This window comes from Octopus bimaculoides, chromosome 4 (assembly GCF_046866305.1).
Source record: "Octopus bimaculoides isolate indiv1 chromosome 4, ASM4686630v1, whole genome shotgun sequence".
Classification (NCBI taxonomy): Eukaryota; Metazoa; Mollusca; class Cephalopoda; order Octopoda; family Octopodidae; genus Octopus; species Octopus bimaculoides.
Window position 1 is genome coordinate 38,717,234 of NC_142931.1, and position 17,470 is coordinate 38,734,703.

Consider the following 17,470-nt stretch of genomic DNA (forward strand, 5'->3'; position numbering starts at 1 on the left):
TACTAGAGTGAACAACCTTTTTAGTACCAGCAGATTGCATGTGCATAATAACTTGTGTGGAAGTTGGGAAGTGCTCAGAAAAATAATGAATCTTTTAATTTTACAAATTCAGAATATGCAATTTGTTAAAATTATGACTGTTTTGGTCTTAATGTTTATTTACTTGTTTTTCTTTTTTTAAATCTTTTTTAATGAAATTTTAGAAACCTCATCAGTGAACGGTTTCAGATTTGTCTGCAGACAAGAAAGTCCATGCCTCTGCTCTAGATGGTTGCTCAACTGATTAGAAATAGTAGCCAAATTCTTTAAATTACACTTTACCATTTTAAAAATAGAAGAACACTTCAGGCAATGTAGTTTTTAGATATAGAAGAAAAAAAAAATGCGATGGGATGATCATGACTGGAATGCATTTGATTTTAAATATGCTCAATTAAGTCTCACCTGTGGTTAAACAACCACTGCTGCTGCCAAAAATCAATTATTGTTCCCCACCGCAATCAATTCCTCCTCCCTCATTGTTATGTGGTAATTGTCATCATAATCACCAGCATCACTGTCATCATCACCTCCACCACATTACTAAGTGTATTATTTAATATTGCCATCAGTAGTAGATTAAGATAATACTAATAAAACCTCCAGCATAATATTGCCACTATACTTTCTCCTCTTTCTTTTCTACTTCTCTCGCCTTTTCTCCTCTCTTAGTTTCCCTTTCACTTCTCTCTCTCCTTAATCAGTTAAAAAAAAAGAAAAAAAAGAAACAAAAGGGAAAATGTGAAACTTGCTTTTGGGTTTCTTTTCCATTATATATATATATATATATATATATATATATATATATATATATATATATATATATATATCTTTTCACAACTCCATAAAAATAATAAAAAAAACCTGAAGGAAAGACAATTTCACTGTTTTTGTGTGTGTGTGTTTTTTTTTCTATATTCAATAATGAGATTTCTCATCTTGATTTTTATCCCATCAATTGTCTGTCTGTTTGTATTAAACTTTTCTTCCAGATTGTTTAAAAATGTTATTGATTTATTTGTTTTTTTTTATTATTTTATCGTCTGATTCCATTCATATTTATTTATTTATTGGAAAATAAAAACAAACAAGCAAAACCGAAAGAAAACTTCTTTATAAGTGACCTTTATTCGAGACCAGCTTTAATTACCTCTTCCTACTATTCTCCTCCCGCCCCCACTGCTTTTCATTATCTTTCTATCTTTCCCTTTTCTCTCTATTTCTCATTCTCTGAATTTCATATATCCTTCTTACTCTTCACTCCATATTTTTCCAATCTCTGCCTTCACCGTCTGTCTCCCTACTTATCTCCCTTTCCTTTCAATCGTGCTTTCTCTTCATTTATCTTTCATCTTTCTCTTTTTTACTCTCTTTCCTCTCTCCCTTTCTTTTCTCACTATCTTCCCCTCTCTCTCTCTCTTTTCACTCATTCTCAGTCCTTCCTCCTCACTCTATCATTCCTTAACATCTTCCTCCCTACAATTCCTATCTCTTTTCCCTCACTCCCTATCATTCCTGTTTCTCTATTCCTCTTTCCTGTCTTTCTCTCTTACTCTCCCCCCCTCACACTCCCTATTTTTACCCAGCTCTATCTACTCCCATTATCTTTACCATATCTCTCTTCATTCTCTATATATTTATGCAGCATACACTTACATATAAACATAATATCATATACATTGTGACACCCCAAAACACACTACACATGCATTCATATACTCACAAACATATCTGTTTTCTAACTTTCTAATCTTCCTTTTCTCAGATTGTATTGTCCATCTTTTCATACTTTTTCTTTCTCATCTGTTTTTCTTCCTGTTTCCCCATTTCTCTCTTTCTCTCTCTCTCTTTCTCTCTCTCTCTCTCTCTCTCTCTCTCTCTCTCTCTTTCACCCCAACCTCTTTCGTTATATTTCCATCTGTCACTTATTTTCTCCTTTCTCACTCTCCCCACCTTGTTCTTTTACCATTGGCAACAAAAAGGACTGGACTATATACCAGTCTATTGTAATTTCCAGCTATTTGAGGAATATTTTATTCATTCATTTTTTCGTAAACTTGAGTAAACAATCAAAATAAATGTATATGTGGTGTGTTGCTAGATAGATACTGAGAAAATAAAAACAAAAATATTAAAGAAAATGACCAAATAAATTATACTGACTTCTAGAATTTCTACATTTTTTTTTCCTTGTCTTCCACCCCACTTCATTCTAAAATTGACCTGATTCATCAGCTGCAACCTCAGTTTGCGATTAGTACAAAAGTGTTTCAAGTTGAGAAAGGTTATATGAGGTCATGTCTGATCTAAAGATATAATAACAGTGCCCAGTCTATTTTTTGTCTGGGTCAATTTGAAACCCTCTCTAATAGGCACAGCATTTCTTAGAACAAGACAGATTTTATAGATGCATATGTATGTGTGTGTGTGTATGTATTGAATATCAGTTTTATTCCAAGTGTGTTACATGTGTATCTAATTAGAGATAGTTTTCGTAATGAATATGCTTATAATATTGTACATTTGTATGTGAGTGCGAAAGAGAGTTAGAATATACTTATGTGCATACAGCTATTTGTCTTTTGCTCATTTCTGTATAGAACAATTGTGACTGTCTTTCACGGTTTATGTTAATACTGTATGCTGTATATAAGGTAGCCAGGAGAGGAAGGCCAGTGCACATGACCTTCATTATTGCATATATGTTCATTGTTGCATATGCATACATGGATAGGTATGCACATATATGCATGTACACATGTACAAACACACATAAGTGACCAAAAAGCTATAAGATTTAGAATCCTAATTATTATTTTGTTGTATTCTATGCTGATTTAAATAAATTAAAAAAATATATTGTGAGCTGACGTTGTCTGTCCTTTGCTGCATTATACACCCATGTCCCCAACATAGCTACCATTTCCAGAGACAAAATTGGAAACCTTCAACTATGAAGAATTTGAGGAGCCACTTGTCTAGTCTTACAGTTAACTGAAATGTCATCAAACCTCTTTCCTTGCAGCTTCATTCTGATATTTAGGGAACTGAAAAAGAATCTGATGGGGTAAGGTCAGTGAAATTTAATGGCATGGAATGTGATGTGTGTTTGTGTGCACACATACACTCCAAAGATTTGATGACATTTTAACGATGACAATTTGTTGATGTCATTTAAGTAGGGAAGAAAAATTTGACATGTTTAAAATGTTGGGTGGAGGTAACTGTTTGAATTAATAATGTGCATAACATATCAAGACTAAATATAATCTCATGTTTGCTCTCCATATGTTGTAAATACTTTTCTTGTTTATTGTTTTAGCAGCCGTTAATGTCCTTTTTTTTAACATTATTTTGTTGTAGGAATTTCTGGTATTAAACTTTGTGGGAAAGCTGAAATTTTAATGTGGATTAACCTATAATAAAAATTGCTGCAGTGGAGAAATAAATATTTAATGTTAATTATTATTTAACATTTGGACATTAATGACTAGCATATTTGTATTAAGGCCATGAAAAGTGATGCAAATGGATATTCTGGCAGAACTCATGGAACTTGCAGAGCATCCATCAAAAATATTTGGCTGTATTTAGATATGTCCCTTTACAATTTGAGTTCAGATCCTGCTGGGCTCAACATTGTTTTTTATTCTTTCCAGGATTGATAAAATAAGTACTGGTCAAGTGTTGGACATGATATAACTTACTCCAGAATTTGTGGCCATGTACTTATGTTAGAAATCCTTATATTTTAAAATTCCATTGCTATTATAATAATGGTATTGTATAAATGTAATAGTTAACCTAGTTATTAATATCATGCTTCTTCTTGATGTCAAGAGGATAAATAATGCATTTTTGCACGTTATGAAGGTTTCATATCATTTTTGCACGTTATGAAGGTTTCATATCATCCTTCCTTCTCTTATTCCACCTCTTCCAACATCCACTTGGCTTATGCATGAAAGCCTATATTGGTCCAGTTTAATTCCTTCCTCTATCCATTTCACTGGTCACTCCATGATATATATCTCTCATCTATCATAAACATCTCATCTCATCATCTATGTTCCTTACTTCTTTACTCTCATCTCCCTAGCTGATCCCATCCATCACGATCCTCTATCACTTTTTCTTTCAGTGACTCTCTCTGGATCTTTGCTACCCTCATCTATTTTCTCTTTTCTTCTCTTATACCTTCTGTCCCTACTCACCTTTATAATGTGAGATAACTCTGGAACCTCTCTACACAACCCACATCATCATCTTTACCACTCTGTCCTTCCATTTCTTGCTAACACTGGCTCTAATCCCTTCCCTTCCCCTTGTTCTTTCCATACTCTTGCAATAACGACTACTTTGTTACTCTCTTCAGGACTTCTACCTTTGTTGTAAATCTGTTCCTCATCATACTTCATCATCTTGCCTAAAATCATCTCTCTCTCTCTTTCCCTATTCCCCCTCAGTTACAGAGGTCCCCTTTAAACTTTTTAGTTTTGCAAGATGCAAGACCTCACTTATTGCTGGTACCATGTAAAAAGCACTCAGTACGCTCTGTAAAGTGGTTGGTATTGAGAAGGGCATCCGACTGCAGAAACTTTGCCCAAACCAACTCTGACATGTTGGCACCTATCAAATTTCCCAACTCATGCCAGCATGGAGAGCAGACTTTAAATGATTATGATATATATACATATATAGCATCGTTTTAATGTTCACTTTTCAAAACTTAGATAGGTTAGATGAAATTTATTGAGGCAGATTGGATGCCTTTTCTGTTGACAACCCTCACCAGTTTCCAAGCACGGTAATATTTCCTCATGCTCAGATATGTTTTTCACAGAAGAGTAGAAACAAACATTGCTTCTATAAAAGCACACACACACACATGCATACATGACTGGCTTCTTTCAGTCTTTGCTGATTGAATTCATTCACAAGGCTTTGGTCAGCCAGGAGCTATAGCTGAAGTGTTGTGCAGTGAAACTAAACTCAAAACTACATGGGTTGGAAGCAAGCTTCTTAATCACACAGCCACACATGTGACTAGGTAGCATGTTACATTGATTATTATCGAAAGTGTGGTCACTTGATAGTTCTCGTAATTAAATAGTCCACTTTACTGTCAGTTACGATATATGAACTGGCATAGGTGTGTGATTATGGAATTCACTTCATGATCACATGAATTTTGGGTTCCACCCCACTGCAGAGCATCTTGGGCAAGTCTCTTCCACTACAACCTTGGGCTGACCTATACCTTGTAAGAGAAATTAGAAGACAGAAATTGTACAGAAGCCTTGTGTGTGCGTGTGTGTATTTACTCACTAGTGTTGGTACCATGTGAAAAGCACTCAGTCTGTAAAGTGTTTGGTATTAGGTAGGCCATGTATATCTTCACATGTCATTATTTGAATGTCAGTGATGTCATATTTCTGCCACCTGTAAACATGTTCTGGGGGCTGGTTGTTTCAGTGTGTGAAGACCAGTGGAATAAAAACACCATCCTTGAAAAACAAGTAAGGTTACTTGATAGGAAGGGCTTCCAGTTGCAGAATACTGCCTCACTAAGTTTTGTTCAACATATACCATTATTAGAAGAAGAAGGTGTAAAAATGATGATTATAATGATGACAGTCATTATTCAGTTATTGTTTAACCCTAGGTTAACTCTGTCCCAGTAGAATTATGATCAGGGTATTTCAACCATGAACATCATTTTTAAGCTATTGAGATGTAACTGGAAGGAGATTTGACTGCTATTTCCATCACATTGTGTGATGGCATAGAGCAGTCATGGGCAAACTGTGGCCCATGGAACTTTCTGAATGGTATTTCTAACAAAAAATTACCTTTAATATTTTAAGTAGTGCAGGCCATCTCTTGATCAACCATGTCCTCCCCAAGCCTGACATAGTCTTACTTGTTATTGTTTATACTTTGTGAAGTAAATAATTTTATACTCCCTACCTTTTAAACATAATTTATTAAACATCTCCACAAAACCTAGTGTTCTTATCCTTCCTTGACCCCATACCATCCATTTTTCTCATTTTCTTCCTTTATCAGGACTGCATTCCTCTTGGAATTACTCTTACTAGTGTTATATATGTAGACTAGACTTCATGTATAGTAATTCAAATGAAACCTAATCTTAACCTACATCAGCCAAACCATGCATCAAACTTTAATCTGGGTTTAGAGAGCTGAGCTTAGGATTGACTATAACCAGTTAAATGTTTGGTGCTCACCTATTAGATACAGTATTGGTTTTTAATCATTCTATTGTGTTGTTGCTACTTATTTTGCTGCAGCTACCATAGAGAAAACTCTGCAATAATCCAAGCTCATACCATGGTTTTTGTTCCCATGTCAAGCCATTTCACTTCGTTTATGTTTTTTCTTGGATCATTAATGGTTCAGTTGAAAAAATACTGGACAACTAACTGGGTGGACTTTTTATTTTTTTATCCCATCACTGATATTACATTGCATTTATGACCAAGACACTTTGCTCTTAATTCCTCAAGGTACCTAACTGCATGAAGTACCTAAAGAATCATGTAAATTCATTGCTTCCAGCATTGGCAGCACTCTAAAAAACAAAAAGTGTCTTGTTATACCATGTTGAAATCTGCCATGGAAAAAGTTATTGGCAATAGACTGGTGTGTTATTTTCAGGAGATTTATTTCATATCTACTTAACACCACTGGAACTGTATATAAGTGCTGGTTCAATGGGTCATGAAAGTTGGTAATAGGAAATAATAATAATATTGGGAATGTTTTTGGAAAGGTATGAATACTACATCAATTGCATTTTTCCCCTCTTCTATAAATCTGAAGCCTTGCTTATTCATATATATAATATCATTATTTTATTGACACTGACAGATGCAGTTTTATGTCAGTGTGAATTTCCTGAGAGATGATTAGATTTATTTATTATAGCATTACTATTTTTTAACCAATAACGCACAAAATTGCGGATGGAACATTGAATTTAGCATTTTAAGCTAGTAATTGTAGTATTTCACCATTTATTAGCATCCACAGCTATTCTAAAAAGTAATAGTTATAGATTTCTGAATCTTTATTATAATGATACTAATGTAAGTGTATGCGTGTGTGTATAACTAAAACACTGTCAGCTCTTCCTCCCACCATGTTATCACACCTCTTAGTAATTCATACCTCACATCATTCTGACATCAGCTACTCCAACAGAACAAAATAATGTGTGTATGAGAGAGAAATGTTTTTTGGTAGATGAGAGCATCATCTGGTCTGCTCACTGTATCATGTATAGCTGTCTAACTAACAGTTTTCTCTTGTGTGAGAGGGCATCAATGTATGAAGGTTACTCTCAATTTCCACCAATTGAGCTTCTACATTATCATTTAATCTACTGGAGAGAGCAGCCAAATTTCCTCTAAATCACATTGTACTGTCTCAGATAAAGGATATTGTAATTCCTGATATACAAAATGATGGGATGTTCATGACTGGAATTCTTTTCATAAAAGGTCTGTTCTCTCAAGGTTGATCTCAAACCTTGTGGTAGTCTGTCTCAGAATTTGGCATTCATTTATTCCACTTATTTATATCATCACATATCTTCTGTAAACAGAGTACTTATCTTTTCATTAGAGAGAAAGAAAAAAATTAACATGGTTAAATATATTTTCAAGGTTTCCAGTTGCAATATATCATCAGCATTTTCTCACCACTTTGCTATTAATTTCTCTGACTGAATAGGCTTTCCATAAAGAAAAATATTACTATTCATGGCCTTTATAATTAGATACATTATGTTGTGACAATATCTTTTAGTGCATATGAAATACCACTTTAATTCTTGTGTACGTATTCATTGTTCTGTCTAAACGTCACTTTCGTATTATATATTCTACACATTTAAATTTTTAATGTCATATGCAATCCCAATTTGAACTGTTTCTGCAAACTTTCAGCAATATCCTGCAGTTTTCTTATTGATCATTTATAGCAGAGCAAAACATTTGTACTCACAAAGTTTCAAGTGTCTGTTGTCTAATTTTGCAGTTGTCATTCCTCTTTCATTCTAAGTATCTGTTGTAGCAGTGGTATTTCTGGTGTCAGCTGCCATCATTATTGTTTCTCTTATTGTAATTAGCTCTGAAGGTGGCTACTATTAATGGTTACTGTTGGTTTCTGACTCATTTCCTCTTCTTCCTAATATATTTTTTTTTTCTTTTTTGCAGGCAATACTTACAAAGCTTCAGAAAGATCTCCGAAATTACCTAAACTGTTTAAAAGGCAAGTTTCATACACTATGTAATTTAATGTATAAAAGTAACAATGATTATATATGCCTTCTTTTATGTGTTGTATGTATATTTCAAGCAAACCCAGACTATAAGGTTTATGTTCTTATGTTGCTAGCCACATATATAAAGTCATGGTAATACCAAGAACAAGTGCTTGTCCTTGATTTCTGTTATGACAAATTGCTTAAAGATAGGTCTTCAAAAGATATCAGACAAAGAAAGCCAGTACTTTTTAGTTCAGAACAATAAAATTCATGACCTCTGTCCAAACATATACTAATCTCAATCAAAGCTTAGTCTGTATATATGTGTACATAATAAATATGTATTTATTTATAACTAGCAGAAATACCCGGCTTTGCCCAGGTTAAATAGAATAATGAAATCTAAAAACGCCATCTAGACTATGCAACCCTCAACTGTTAGTAGCTACGATACCATATTTCTACATTAATAACTCTCCAATCCATGCCAGCATGGAACATAGACATTAAGTGGAATGCCAGTCTCTCATCTAGGAGGGCCTTGAAATCAATGTTACCAACTGGGGACTATGTGTGTCGTAGTGATAATAAAAAGACCCAAAGGAGGTCTGCAACGAAATAATTTTACTCAACACTTTGCAAGTGAATCAGTGGAGACAAAGATGCGTCTCATTTACTTGACAATTTATGCACCACATTGCAGAAATCACAATGTAAGTATATCTGAAAGGGTAGTCTTACACTGTTGTACCGTTGAATTACAAATAATGCTCATCTGTTATGTTTGGGTTAAAATCTCATCAGCATCAAAAATATATGAATTTTCATGGGAGTTATGGCCGTTATACATAGAATATAATTTCCAAATTTCATAAAGATCCGTTCAGTACTTTTGACGTAGTTTTGGATAAGAAAACAAATGACTAATGTGTGTGTTTGTGTGTGATGGGTGTATATATGTATAGATATCTGTATGCATGTATATATATGTATATGTGTACATATTACATGGACATCTATATATATATATATACATCTACACATGTGTATACATATACATGTATGCATATAGATCTATATCTATATATATATATCTATGCATATACTTGTACATATACATCTCTTTCTCTCTTTCTCTCTCTCTGAAAGTATCTGTCATTACAGTATCGAAATGTGATTGTTTCAATTAGTGGAATAACGTGTACATATACATCTATATGTATACATATACATCTCTCTCTTTCTCTCTTTCTCTGAAAGTATCTGTCATTACAGTATCGAAATGTGATTGTTTCAGTTAGTAGAATAGTTTCATTTTTAAAGTGAAAGTATTTGACATGAGTGTTTTTGTTTCACTTTTGACATGTAATACTTAAATAGTGGAGGAGATATTATGTTGCCGTGGGCTCGAACTCTGCAAGAAGTTAAAATTTCTTTTGACTAATACACAACTGGAACCCTAAGTAAGGCATCTGTAAAATTTGAATGAAATCGGTTGCGTAGTTCTCGAGTTTTAGGGATTCACACACACAGACAGACAGACAGACACACATTCTCATTTTTATATATATAGATGTCACAGACATTTGAGTGGTTTCCTACATTATAAAATTCTCATAAAATAGAATTGTGGAAACACTGAGATTAGGCTTGTTTGAAGTTTTTAATAATTTAATTATTATAAGGCGGCGAGCTGGCAGAAACGTTAGCACACCAGATGAAATGCTTAACGATATTTCAGCTCTCTTTACATTCTGATTTCAAATTCAGCTGAGGTCGACTTTGGCTTTCGGGGTCGATAAATTAAGTACCAGTTGTGTACTGGAGTTGATCTAATCAACTGGCCTCCTCCCCAAATATTTTGGGCTTTGTGCCTAGAGTAGAAAAGAATATTTTAATTATCATGGTTATACAAGAAAACCTCTGCAAGAATCTATGAATGAGGGTTTTTTTTTTTTAATTCTTTCTAAATTTTGGTCTGTTACCCTTTTTGATACCAGCCCACCAAAAACTGACCTTGTTCTACATTACAAACTTAATCTTTTTAAAGTGATCTAAGGTAAAAACTTTCGTCAAAATTTCATGTTAATTTATGCTCCACACACACAAGCTTAATATTGAGTTATTTTATTAAATTGTTCATTATATTCAAAACCAATCGAAACAATGGCAGCATGTTTCAATAGAAATATGTTGACAAAAGTGTTAAACTTATATTGGTATTTCATTTGGTTGAATAATTGCCCAAATAATGAAAAAAGATAATCATTTGCAGTTTTATACTTTGTAATTTTAAATTAAAGCCTTTCCTGATATCTATAAATAACTGACATTTCAATACAACTTCCTCAATGACTGTTCATTCCTGTTCATAGGAAATTTACTTACTTAGGTACATTCTACCAAAAAGAGCAAAATTATGTTAGTATGTCAATTCCTATTCAGATATATGTTAACATTAATACTGCTAACCTCTTTAATGGGTGACTGTTTATAAAACCTATCTGAATATAATGGCTATCCCTTTTCAAATTATCTGAAACATTTCTCTTTCATTTCCTTTCTAAGTGAGCTAACTTTTGAAAATAATGAATGCATATCATTCATGCGAACTCTTATCTTTCCTAGTCAAAGAATTAGCATAATTAATGGAGTTTATTCCTGTCCCCATTCAGTAATTCTTCATCTATTTTACATTTCACAATATTTTCTTGTTTCATTTTGTCTTCTTTCTGCAGTTTAAAGTTGAGCAGCTTCTGTGTGGCTGATAATTTCTTTGTTTTTACCTGCTGTAATATTTGAAGAGTTGTCTCTTCACTAACTTACTTTTACACTCTCCCTGACTTTCCATTCATTCTTTCATCTTTCTCTTCTTTACTCTTTTTCTCTCTCCCCACTCTCTCATATAGAATTCAATTTGATTTAAAAAGTAATGCTATAACCTTCAACTGAATACCACCAATGCAGGAAGCTTGTTTGAACTAGTTCACTTTGAAAACTTCTTAAGTGATGGACCCTTGATGAAATTACGACTAGGATGCATAATTGCATACGAAACAATGTGCAGTTGCTGCAGTTGAAACATATGTTGGTCATTGTTATATATGCTGTAGAAAATTTTTTAATAAGAAGTTTTGGATGTGAATAAATCTTCACTCTCCTCTTTGTTTTCATTTATATATACTATATAGCTGTGTAGTTAGAAAGTTTGTGTAGTTAGAAAGTTTCCTAACTACAGTAATCGTTCGACTATCGTGGGTGTTATGTTCCACCCCACCCCCCTCGCGATAGGTGAAAATTCACGAATTTTAAAAATTACTTTTATAATTAGTATATATTTATTTTATTATAAATGCAAAACAACACTACAGAGTAATTGACGTAAGCTTTAATAAACTGGCGAGGGATTACTGTATATGGCTTCAGGCTCAGTCCCACAACATGGCACCTTGGCCAAGTGTATTCTACTATAACCCTGGGCCAACCAAAGTCGTGTGTGTAGCTGTGTGGTTAACAAGTTAGCTTCATAACCACATGTTTTTAGGTTCATTCTTAGACCAACCAGAGCTTTGTGAGAGAATTTGGTAGACTGAAACTGAAAAAAACCCATTGTAATGTACGTATGTGTTTGTATGTACATTAAATTTTGTTTTTTTCTTAATTTAAAGTTAATTTTGGCCACTAGCATAATCACAAAGTTGTCAAGGAAAGTATCTTGTTTTATTCATCACCCTTTAAATCTCAAGGTTTTACAGATCTCCATTGTCCTAGATTATGATCATTTGTAACAAATGAATTAAGAAGTTGCACTCTCTCTCCAAGAATTGAAGTTCAACCATACTTTACTGTAGGTGAATTGGTATGTACCCTGTTGCTTCAATAGGTACGAAAATGAAAGTGTTTCTTGGGTACTGATTTGCAAGGTCCTTATCAATGGTCCACAGATGCTCTCTTTCTTATATATTTTTTAACTGCATTAGTGTCCATAGAGCAACTAATTTCTGCAACAGATCTTGTTTTCTCTTGTGGTCCTGCACATGATGTGGCCTATTTGTGTTTTAACTATGTGACTATTTTAATTTTTAAGTTCCAATATTCTTTTGATTCATTGATCAAAATAATATTGATATGTATATATGTGTGCATGTATGCACACTCACATGTATGTTATATATGTCCATTATATATGTATGCATGTCGTGTATATATATATATATATATACTACTACCCCTCAAATTAGATTATATAGAAATTAAATTCTTGTTTGATTCACTAGACTGTTGAATGGCAGTCCAGTCAAGATGGTATTTTTTCTTCTTTTACTCTTGTTTTTTGCACATATCTACAAAATGACTTTCTAAAATGAAATTCCATTATGCAGCTGAGGAGTACATTTTCATTGCACATTTTATGTAGTGTTATCACTACATGAATAAATGAAGTTTGTACAAAACGTATGTACTGCTATAACCTATTGAATTTTTGTTGCTTTTCTTCAAATTTTATTCACCAAATCTCTTGATTTTGTTTTTGGTTTTTACCCTACCAAATTCTGGTGCCTCAAACATTTTAAGTACCACATTTAATCTTTTGATTAAATCTATATTATTATATATATATATATATATATATATATATATATATTTCGTTTTTGGATTTGGTTTGCAAGATTCTCTATGTGAGTTCGTGTGTTAAAGCATATTCTGTTGTATCTGGAGAGAATCATTCTCTTTTGGTGCCTTATAATTTAACACACTCACCAGTTAGATTTCCACTCATTTCTTTTTTAATTTTCTAAAATTTTTGTTGCATCTTGCAACCTTTTCAATAGTTTCAACTCTATCCGTTACTTACACTGCATTCCTTTTTGTTTGTTTGTGCACATCTGTGTATGTGTGTATGCCTATACATGCATGTATGTGTGTATGTGTATGCATGTGTGTGTGTGTGCATATGTATCTATTTATGTGCATGACTGAAATTTGTCTCTAACTCCCTTTAAAAATTACGATTTTTAACTCTCATTTCTGTTACCAATCTAAACATTTAATCTCTCGTTTAAACACTGCTGTGTTTCTTTCAACTTTTTCCTAAAAACCTAACGAACTTGACCAGCATGATGTACTGCTGCCGGTTCTCCCTCTCCCTCCCTATTGTATTCTATCTCTCTCTCTCTCTCTCTGAATCACCACTTCTTCCACCATTTCCTCTTCGACTCGCGCGCGAATCCCAAACATATAACCAGCTCGCTTTCCAACTCCACCACCATTTCGTACTGGAATCTCTATGCTAATAGAACCCACGATGAAGCTCCATTAGCCCGCGGTACGCCCGCCCTCCCACCCCCTCCACCAGTACTGGAAGTGTTTTTAGATCATCTTCCGCGAACACTGCCTGTGACCTTATACCCCCCCTCTTATCGACCTTAAAGCGCATAAAGATTGGGTAGTATATGAAGGTTGTAGGTATTGTTTCTGTTTATGAACTCTGCCAAATGCAAGCTTTCTTTTCAGGTTCACGACACTGCTTACCCCCATCCCAGGGTCACACGGGCCCACTCCTCTGACACCCACTCCTCCCACACTGTCAGGATTGGCACTCTCAACGTCGGCACGCTGAAAGGTAGGTCTGGTGAGATTGTTGAGATGCTTGAACGGCGACGCGTAGATCTGTACTGCATCCAAGAAGTAAGATGGAGAGGAGGTTCTGCGAGGTTCCTCACAGGCAAAGAACACAGGTACAAGTTTTTCTGGGCAGGGAACACTGACGGAGTCGGGGGCGTAGGAATACTTCTAGCAGAGAAATGGGTTGATAAGGTAATCGAGGTAGTTAGAGTATGTGACAGAGTACTTAAAATTAGATTAGTGCTTCATCATAGGCTAGCTACTGTCATCTCAGCCTATGCCCCTCAACCGGGGCTCCCGGATGGGCTGAAAGACCAATTCTATGACACCCTCTTGCAAACTACCTCGTCGACAAGAGACAGAGACCTTCTCCTTGTGGCTGGTGACTTCAATGGTCATGTCGGACGCCGTGCTGGAGGCTTCCATGGCATACATGGAGGCTATGGCTTCGGTTCCCGCAACGAGGAGGGAACCAGACTGCTGGAGTTCTGTGATGCAACCGATCTTATGGTTTGCAATACCAACTTCAGGAAACCTGCCTGTCACCTGGTCACCTACCAATCCGGCAGACACTCTAGCCAAATCGACTACATCCTCGCCAGAACTTGAGAAAGAGGGAGGCTTATAAATGCCAAAACCCTCCCTGGCGAAGAATGTACACCCCAACACAGATTAGTAGTTAGCAACTTCGAGATCAAGGCAATATGGGTGCCCAGAAGTAGACCGGCCTGGGGGAGAAGGGTATGGAAACTTAAAGACCCTGCAAATGGACAGAGATTTAGAGACAAGTTACTTGAAGCATTTGACGAAATAAAAGGGGATATAGCATCATACAACGTGGAAGACAATTAGAGATTTCTGCGGGACAACCTCTTGAGAGCCACAGACCAGATCTGTGGCTGGTGTAAAGTCCCCTCTCGACCCAGAGTAACGTGGTGGTGGAACAAGGATGTAGACGGGGCTATTAGACAAAAGAAACAGGCTTGGAAGGACTGGAAGAATGGTGGTAGCAGGGAATTGTACCAATCTGCCAGAAGGGAAGCTAGATGACAGGTTTATTTAGCCAGAGGGGAAGCAGATAAGAAAAGATTTGCCAATGTTCTGCGCCGTGAGGACCAAAGACTCGAGGTATTTTGTGTTGCAAGACAGTGTAGGAGAGAAATGTGTTCGCATGGATGATGGTACGCTTGCACTAAATGAGGCTGCAAAGAAAGAGGTCTGGAGATGCCACTACGATAGATTGCTTAATAAAGAGAATGAATGGGAGAAAGAGAGCCTGCCGTATGTCGACCCAACAGAGGGACCAGCTATCCGAGTTGACAGTACCAGGGTAGATAAAGCAATTAAGCGTATGAAGACAGGGAAAGCCCCTGGCCCATCAGGAATCACTGCAGAGATGCTCAAAATATCTGGCAGTGTTGGCTACAGCCTAGTCACCCGTATTACGAACCAGGTGATACACGAAGGAGTCATACCCAATGACTGGTGTAGCAGCACCATAGTAAACTGCTACAAAGGTAAAGGTGACGCTTTAGATACTAATAATTACAGAGGCATCAAGCTGTTAGATCAGGTTATGAAAGTTACGGAGAGGGTCATAGCCCAACTAATTAGGGAGAGAATCAATTTAGATGAGATGCAGTTTGGGTTCGTGCCAGGTAAAAGCACCACTGATGCCATATTTCTAGTGAGACAGCTGCAGGAGAAATATCTAGCCAAGGATAAACCTCTGTACCTGGCCTTCGTTGACATGGAGAAAGCCTTTGACAGGGTCCCCCGATCCCTTATCTGGTGGTCAATGAGGAAACTTGGGATAGAAGAATGGTTAGTGAGAGCTGTGCGAGCCATGTACAGAGATGCTGTCAGTAAGGTGAAGGTTGGAAATGAGTACAGTAATGAATTCCGGGTAGAGGTAGGGGTCCACCAAGGTTCCGTCCTCAGCCCCCTCCTATTTATCATAGTCCTCCAGGCGATCACAGAGGAATTCAAGACAGGTTGCCCCTGGGAGCTCCTCTATGCTGATGACCTTGCACTAATTGCGCAGTCACTATCAGAACTAGAGGAGAAGTTTAAGGTGTGGAAGCAAGGACTAGAATCGAAGGGCCTTAGAGTCAACCTAGCAAAAACCAAAATCCTAATAAGTAGGAAGGTAGATAAAACACAAACCTCTTCAGGTAGATGGCCCTGCTCAGTATGCAGTAAAGGAGTAGGTAGTAACTCTATAAGATGTACCCGGTGCAAGCTATGGACACATAAGAGGTGCAGCAATATCAAAGGCAGATTAACTACAAAGTTAGTTTTTGTATGTGGCAGATGTTCAGGTGCAATAAACACTGTAAACAAACAGGAAACAACTTCTATCTCATTCCAGGGAGAAAAACTAGAGGTAGTTGATAGCTTCCGCTATCTGGGTGACCAAGTTAGTAGTGGGGGTGGGTGCGCTGAAAGTGTAACCGCTAGAATAAGAATAGCCTGGGCCAAGTTTAGAGAGCTCTTACCTCTGCTGGCGACAAAGGGACTCTCACTCAGGGTAAAAGGCAGACTGTATGACGCATGTGTACGAACAGCCATGCTACATGGCAGTGAAACATGGGCTGTGACTGCTGAGGACATGCGTAAGCTCGCAAGGAATGAAGCCAGTATGCTCCGCTGGATGTGTAATGTAAATGTGCATACCCGTCAGAGTGTAAGTATCTTGAGAGAAAAGCTGAACATAAGAAGCGTCAGTAGTGGTGTGCAAGAGAGACGATTGCGCTGGTATGGACATGTGGTGAGAATGAATGAGGGTAGCTGCGTGAAAAAGTGCCACTCCCAAACAGTTGAGGGAACCCGTGGAAGAGGTAGGCCCAGGAAGACCTGGGCTGAGGTGGTGAGGCAAGACCTTCGAACATTGGGCCTCACCGAGGCGATGACTACTGACCGAGACCTTTGGAAATGTGCTGTGCGTGAGAAGACCCGGCAAGCCAAGTGAGATCGTTGCCAGTGCCCCTGGACTGGCTCTTGTGCGGGTGGCACATAAAAGACACCATTTCGAGCGTGGCCGTTTTCGTGCGGGTGACACGTAAAAGCACCCACTACACTCTCTGAGTGGTTGGCGTTAGGAAGGGCATCCAGCTGTAGAAACTCTGCCAAATTAGATTGGAGCCTGGTGTAGCCATCCGGTTGCACCAGTCCTCAGTCAAATCGTCCAACCCATGCTAGCATGGAAAGCGGACGTTAAACGATGATGATGATGATGATTTGTATGTATGTATTCTGCATATTCATGTGTTTGCATGTCTGTGTTTGTGTGTGTGTTTATGTGTGTGTGTGTATATATGGTCATGTGTTTCAGTCGTAATTTGCGTATGTGTGCTTGTCAGTTCATATAACCTATGTACCTATCCGTCTGTATGTTGAACTGTTTACTTTTATATCCATATGCTTACATACATACATACATATATATATATATATGTATATATATATATATACACACACACATATATATACATACACCCACCCACACACTTA

The 17,470-nt window shown here is 36.5% G+C and overlaps 1 protein-coding gene across 5 annotated transcripts in view; it reads left to right on the forward strand.

Moving 5' to 3' along the window:
• Positions 1-17,470, forward strand: part of LOC106878700 (myc box-dependent-interacting protein 1) — a 122,919-nt gene that overhangs the window by 59,208 nt on the left and 46,241 nt on the right. For all 5 annotated transcript variants that reach the window (XR_016241458.1, XR_001410535.3, XR_008263893.2 and 2 more), the window contains one exon: positions 8,283-8,337. Coding sequence is in view for 2 of the 5 variants with exons in the window: in XM_089350597.1 (XP_089206723.1) it covers positions 8,283-8,337 (55 nt within the window). In the remaining 3 variants the exon portion in view is untranslated. The remainder of the gene's footprint in view (positions 1-8,282; positions 8,338-17,470) is intronic.